At 43.1% G+C, this 7291-nt stretch overlaps 1 protein-coding gene across 1 annotated transcript in view; it reads left to right on the forward strand.

Annotated features, from left to right (window-relative positions):
• The window catches only part of LOC115207737 (multiple epidermal growth factor-like domains protein 6), a 93817-nt gene extending 90110 nt beyond the window's left edge, over positions 1-3707 (forward strand). Inside the window, exons 31-38 of the mRNA XM_029775177.1 lie at positions 940-1068; positions 1170-1298; positions 1452-1580; positions 1698-1826; positions 1917-2045; positions 2159-2287; positions 2441-2569; positions 2840-3707. Coding sequence (XP_029631037.1) covers positions 940-1068; positions 1170-1298; positions 1452-1580; positions 1698-1826; positions 1917-2045; positions 2159-2287; positions 2441-2569; positions 2840-2910 — 974 coding nt within the window. The 3' untranslated portion in view covers positions 2911-3707. The remainder of the gene's footprint in view (positions 1-939; positions 1069-1169; positions 1299-1451; positions 1581-1697; positions 1827-1916; positions 2046-2158; positions 2288-2440; positions 2570-2839) is intronic.
• Positions 3708-7291: the final 3584 nt, after the last annotated feature.

The raw sequence follows: 7291 nt of genomic DNA on the forward strand, positions 1-7291 counted from the left end.
TCACGCGTAAACAGAGTTCACTCTCAAAACAGCCACGTTGTATTCCTGCTCTTCCCTTCGCTTGTGGACTTCAACGCACAACACATCAGCTGTATGTGGCCAGGCGAAAAAACCTTTCCAAGCCGAACCTCTACAAACAGCCTACATCGTTGTCACCATATTAGCTAAAGTAACGTCATAGTCAGCATAATTAATAGAACTAACACGTTAGTAAACACTCTACAATCATGCGGTAACGTTACAGTGTACAGTCAGTAAGCAGTTACACCAGCGGGCCTCGGTGGCAATAAATTAGTAATACCAAAAGCTTACCTTGACTTGGAAGAGTTCCAGTGTTGTGTTGGATAGTCATAGCCGGCTGGCTAACATAGCATCCCTCTCTTTGAGCAGGGTCGTTTAAGTAGGCTAAACTAGCTAGATGCATTTGCTAGCTAAGTAAGTGAAACTGAAATTGAAAAAAAATGACAATCTCTCTCTGTCTCTCCAGCTGTCCTCTGGCTACACCATGGTGCCACCCTACAGAGTGCTGCTGAGGTTACTGTAGACCGTTGCAAAATATTGTGTTTTAATCAGTTATTTGGTGACGTGATTATAATTTTATCTAAAAGGGATAACTTAAATGTTTTACAATTGACATTTTTATGAAATTCACTGAGGAGGATGGTCCTCCCCTTCCTCCTCTGAGGAGCCTCCAATGGTGTACTTGTACATCAAGCTACCTCACGCTACAGAAACAGGAGATAGGCTCCTGCTCCTATGAGTCGTTCCGGCTCACATAGGCCAAGGCTCGTGCATTTACTTACTTTACCCTCTGTTGGTAATGACACCTTCAAAACCTTCCATAGGGGATGTCATTGCTCTAGGGATTCTTTTTGTATTTTATTCTCTCTTTTAGTGTGTTAAAAGATTTCTGGTCAAATGCTTTGTTTTGGCTCCTAGGGTGTGTGGAAGGTTGGTATGGTCCCAACTGTGAGCGAGAGTGCCGGTGTCAAAACGGGGGGAAGTGCAGCTCCACCACTGGCACCTGTGAATGTACAGCAGGGTTCATCGGAGCACACTGCAACATCAGTAAGTTCATACTCAGCTTTTTAAATCACTTAATGTATATGCAGTAATAGCATAGCATCTGCATTAACACTATGGTCCCTAATGCTCTGTACTCTTTACAGCATGCCTAGCGGGACGTTATGGGCACGATTGTGCCCGCGTGGTGCTGTGTGGAGAGGGGGCACAGAATGATCCTGTCACTGGTAGATGTCACTGCAGCCCTGGTCGAAGAGGAGAGGACTGTGGACAAGGTACAGTTCCTACTGAATCTAGTTGAACAGATCACAGTGTGGAATTATTTTTACAACACCAATATGATTGTTTGCGTCTCTGTCTGTCTATAAGGTAAAGAGATTTTTGTAATATGTGTGTGTTTGTAATGTGTAGTTTCTGTGTATTGGCAGGCTGTGCTCCTGGATGGTTTGGAGGGGACTGTGCTCAGCGCTGTAACTGCAGTAACGGAGGACTGTGTGACTCTGTCTCTGGAAGCTGTACCTGTGGTCTGGGCTGGACCGGGCCTCACTGTGATACAGGTGAGCGATACTGTACAGGAAGTAGACCTATGCAAAATCCTAAGAAATGGCTAAGTCATCCAGGTGATGAGATAGGTTTAACTGCTGTCTCACTGTGTCTGTCTGCTTGTGTGATAGAATGTCCTCCAGGGACGTTTGGAGCTAACTGCCAGCTGAAGTGTGACTGCCGGAACAACGGAAGCTGTGACAGGTTGACAGGAACCTGCCTGTGTATCCCAGGATACTACGGACGTCAGTGTGAAAATGGTGAGTGACACACACGTCAGCACTCAGTCAGAACAGTGAAAGACACTGGCATTGCATCCTCTATCAAAAGTGTCCTGTGCCTGTCCTCAGCATGCCCTCCTGGTCTCCATGGCCCTCTGTGCCAGCTCCAGTGTGACTGTCTGAATGGGGCGTCCTGCCACCCCTCCACAGGCCTCTGTGTGTGTCCTCCTGGGTACCACAGCTCCCGCTGTCACAGAGGTGAGACATCTGCCACATAACTGACCTCATACTATCTACGATGAACCACCAATTGCAGGATCTATAGAAGAAAGACTAAATGTGTTGTTGCTCTCCACCATGTCACCTTTCAGAGTGTCACCAGGGCTGGTTTGGTGTGAACTGTGCCAAATCATGTGACTGTGTGGAGGGCACACCCTGTGATCCTGTGAGTGGCAGGTGTCTGTGCACCTCAGGGAAGACTGGACCCAGGTGTGAAATTGGTAAGAGCCAGTAATACTGTATGTTTAATTGGAAGCATTCAGTCATTTCTATGTGATGGTAGTACAGCAAGTGCCAACCCAATATTCCCCATCTGAGCCTATTTCCAATTATATTCTTGTGTCTGTCTTACCTGCATGTGTGTTTATTGTCAGACTGCAAAGCAAACCGCTATGGGCCAGACTGCACAGAGAGGTGTGAGTGTGACAACGGGGCTTATTGTGACCATCGGAACGGGCGCTGCACCTGTCTCAACAGCTGGATCGGACTCACCTGTCAGGAAGGTAATAGTGACTCACCAACACACACACAACACACTTCCCTTCCAGTACAGGACTGGGTATAATGGAGCTGGACTGGAGAGAAAAGTTCACTGGAACTGACATGTTTATAATAAACAACTTATTTTAGTGCTGACAAGTTGTTTTGTCTGTCGTGAAATTGCACAGAATTGTTGAAGTTGCATTTCTCCTCCGTGGTGCTGTTTGTCTATAATGAATGTGTGCTGAGATAAAGAGTAAACTGACAGCTCCTCTCACGGTGTCCTGTCTCAGGTGGGCCTCCACGCCTCCCCTACAGAAGCAGGAGGGAGGATAACTCACATCTGGACGATAACGCATTATAGCTCCCCCTTTTGGTTGGAGGCTCCAATCCCCTCAACGAGCCTCCGACTGTAAGAGACTGAGGCAGCAGCACAAGCTTCCCTGAAGCCGAACTGAAGTGGATTAAAGTGTGGATATTATTATTTCAGACATACACACCCCAACAGAGGATATTGCTGCGCCCACAGTAGGTGGATGACAGACATGGATGACAGACATGGATGACAGACATGGAGAACTAGACTCTCAGGGGAAATTTGCTCTGGTGGATAATGCTTTGGTGTGCGTGCGTATCTGTGTTTTGAACTGTGAAGGGATTTTCATTGTGTGTGTAGTGTATATGTACGGCGCCCACTCAGGCATGGCCTGACTCATCAGTGATGAGGTCCTGGATGTTGTGACCAGGTGTTACCAGGACTACCCTCCTCTGCACACTCCCATCCTGGACAAAGAACCTACGGGACATAGGAGATGTGTGTGGAGATGGGCTTAATGTCCAACACTAACACATTCTTGATTTCAGAGATCCACTGACTCACTCTGCTGTTCTTGAGATATTTGTTTTGTATACTTGGCAATGTTAAAATATTTAATGTTTAGTTTTTTTGTAATTTCCCCCTGGAATTTTGATGGAATTTGTGCATATACCATATACAGTGTCTTGCGAAAGTATTCACCCCCTTGGCATTTTTCCTATTTTGTTAACTTACAACCTGGAATTAAAAATGATTGTTTGGTGGGGTTTCTATCATTTGATTTATACAACGTGCCTTCCACTTTGAAGATGCAAAATATTTTTTATTGTGAAACAAACAAGAAATAACACCAAAAAACAGAAGACTTGAGTGTGCATAACTGTTCACCCCCCAAAAGGCAATACTTTGCAGAGCCACCTTTTGCAGCAATTACAGCTGCAAGTCTTTTGGGATATGTCTCTATAAGCTTGGCACATCTAGACACTGGGATTTTTGCCGATTCTTCAAGGCAAACTGCTCCAGCTCCTTCAAGCTGGATGGGTTCCGCTGGTATACAGCAATCTTTAAATCATACCACAGATTCTCAATTGGATTGAGGTCTGGGCTTTGACTAGGCCATTCCAAGACATTTAAATGTTTCCCCTTACATCACTCGAGTGTTGCTTTAGCAGTATGCTTCGGGTCATTGTCCTGCTGGAAGGTGAACTTTCGTCCCGGTCTCAAATATGTGGAAGAGTGAAACAAGTTTCCCTCAAGAATTTCCCTATATTTAGCGCCATTCATCATTACCTCAATTCTGACCAGTTTCCCAGTCCTTGCCAATGGTGTTCTCGGGGTGATGAGAGGTGTTGGATTTGTGCCAGACATAGTGCTTTCCTTGATGGCCAAAAAGCTCAATTTTGGTCTCATCTGACCAGAGTACCGTCTTCCATATGTTTGGGGAGTCTCCCAAATGCCTTTTGGTGAACACCAAACGTGTTTGATTATTTTTTTCTTTAAGCAATTACTTTTTTATGGCCACTCTTCCGTAAAGCCCAACTCTGTGGAGTGTACGGCTTAAAGTGGCCTTATGGACAGATACTCCAATCTCCGCTGTGGAGCTTTGCAGCTCCTTCAGGGTTATCTTTGGTCTCTTTGTTGCCTCTCTGATTAATGCCCTCCTTGCCTGATCCGTGAGTTTTGGTGGGTGGCCCTCTGTTGGCAGGTTTGTTGTGGTGCCGTATTCTTTCCATTTTTTAATAATGGATTTGATGGTGCTCCGTGGGATGTTCAAAGTTTCAAATATTTTTTTATAACCCAACCCTGATCTGTACTTCACAACTTTGTCCCTGACCTGTTTGGAGAGCTCCTTGGTCCTCATGGTGCCGCTTGCTCGGTGGTGCCCCTTGCTTAGTGGTGTTGCAGACTCTGGGGCCGTTCGGAACAGGTGTATAAAGTTGAAGTTGGAAGTTTACATACACCTTAGCCAAATACATTTAAACTCAGTTTTTCACAATTCCTGACATTTAATCCTAGTAAAATTCCCTGTCTTAAGTCAGTTAGGACCACCACTTTATTTTAAGAACGTGAAATGTCAGAATAATAGTAGAATTATTTATTTCAGCTTATATTTCTTTCATCACATTCCCACAGGGTCAGAAGTTTACATACACTCAATTGGTATTTGGTAGCATTTTATTTAAATTGTTGAACTTGGGTCAAACGTTTCGGGTAGCCTTCCACAAGCTTCCCACAATAACTTGGGCTCATTTTGGTCCATTCCTCTTGACAGAGCTGGTGTAACTGAGTCAGGTTTATAGGCCTCCTTGCTCGCAGACGCTTTTTCAGTTCTGCCCACAAATGTTCTATAGGTTTGAGGTCAGGGCTTTGTGATGGCCACTCCAATACCTGGACTTTGTTGTCCGTTGCTTCAATATATCCACAAAATTTTCACTCCTCATGATGCCATCTATTTTGTGAAGTACACCAGTCCCTCCTGCAGCAAAAAACTCCCACAACATGATGCTGCCACCCCCGTGCTTCACGGTTTGGATGGTGTTCTTCGGCTTGCAAGCCTCCTCCTCAAAGCAGAAGACTTTTCTCCAAAAAGTACGATCTTTTGTCCCCAAACTGTAGTCTGGCTTTTTTATGATGGTTTTGAAGCAGTGCCTTCTTCTTTGCTGAGCGGCCTTTCAGGTTATGTCGATATAGGACTTGTTTTACTGTGGATAAAGATACTTTTGTACCTGTTTCCTCCAGCATCTTCACAAGGTCTTTTGCTGTTGTTCTGGGATTGATTTGCACTTTTCGCACCAAAGTATGTTAATCTCTAGGAGACAGAAGGCGTCGCCTTCCTGAGCGGTATGATGGCTGCGTGGTCCCATGGTGTTTATACTTGCGTACTATTGTTTGTACTGATGAACATGGTACCTTCAGGCGTTTGGAAATTGCTCCCAAGGATGAACCAGACTTGTAGAGGTCTACAATATTTTTTATGTGGTCTTGGCTGATTTCTTTTGAGTTTCCCATGATGTCTAGCAAAGAGGGCACTGAAGGCACTTTGAAGGTAGGCCTTGAAATACATCCATAGGCACACCTCCAATTGCCTGAAAGTATGTCAATTAGCCTATCAGAAGCTTCTAAAGCCATGACATCATTTTCTGGAATTTTCCAAGCTGTTTAAAGGCACAGTCAACTTAGTGTATGTGAACTTCTGACCCACTGGAATTGTGATACAGTGAATTATAAGTGAAATAATCTTTCTGTAAACAATTGTTGGAAAAAGTACTTGTGTCATGCACAAAGTAGATGTCCTAACCGACTTGCGAAAAACTATAGTTTGTTAACAAGAAATTTGTGGAGTGGTTGAAAAACGAGTTTTAATGACTCCAACCTAAGTGTATGTAAACTTCCGACTTCAACTGTATATATACTGAGATCATGTGACATTTAGCTTGCACACAGGTGGACTTTAACTAATTATGTGACTTCTGAAGGTAATTGGTTGCACCACATCTTATTTAGGGGCTTCATAGCAAAGGGGGTGAAATACATATGCAAGCACCACTTTTTTTTTTTCTTCATTTCACTTCACCAATTTGGCCTATTTTGTTCATTACATGAAATCCAAATTAAAATCCATTTAAATTACAGGTTGTAATGCAATAAAATACGAAAAACACCAAGGGGGATGAATACTTTTGCAATGCACTGTATATATTTGCCGTTTTTTTCAGAGCAATAACTATACAAATGTGTTTAGTTTTACATCATATACAGTCAATTATTCTTTTGTATGTCATCTGCACTTATGAAGCCATTGAAGGCAAGACATCACCCATCAAAACCAATCCATGTATCTATATAGTGTAGGAGAATATGAAGAGTCCATATCATACATTGTAAAGCGCTTTGAGCACCTGAAAAAGTGCTTTATAAATTCAGTCCAGTATAATATGTCTATTGCAAGTTAATCTTGGTTAATCCGCTCAGATGTTCATAGTCTGTCCACCAGAGATACATTTTCAGTAAATGCAGTAGTTATGTTTGATGTACAGTATATGAATTGACTTGTTATACACGTTGGTGCTATTGTGCTTTAATCTACTGTATGTTGACCAGTAGATTAACTACATTCTGTTCAGTACATTTGTTTACGACAGTGTTTGATTGGGCAATTTTGATCCATATCCTCAACGTTTAGTTCTCCCCTTTGGATGGCAGTGAATCAGGAACCATATGACCCGAGCAGATAGTTGGCTCATCCCGGTAATATTATATAGTATTGTTTGTTTTTACATGTATAAAGTGCTCTTACATATATTTATATTTCTGTAGTATATACTGTATACAGGTCAAGACAATGGACAGGATTTTCTAATCAGGACACCCAGTTAATAACCCATAAGATAAAAACAATCAATCAATGAATGAAACAGACACATGGAAG

The sequence above is a fragment of the Salmo trutta genome, chromosome 14 (genome assembly GCF_901001165.1).
Source record: "Salmo trutta chromosome 14, fSalTru1.1, whole genome shotgun sequence".
NCBI lineage: Eukaryota > Metazoa > Chordata > Actinopteri > Salmoniformes > Salmonidae > Salmo > Salmo trutta.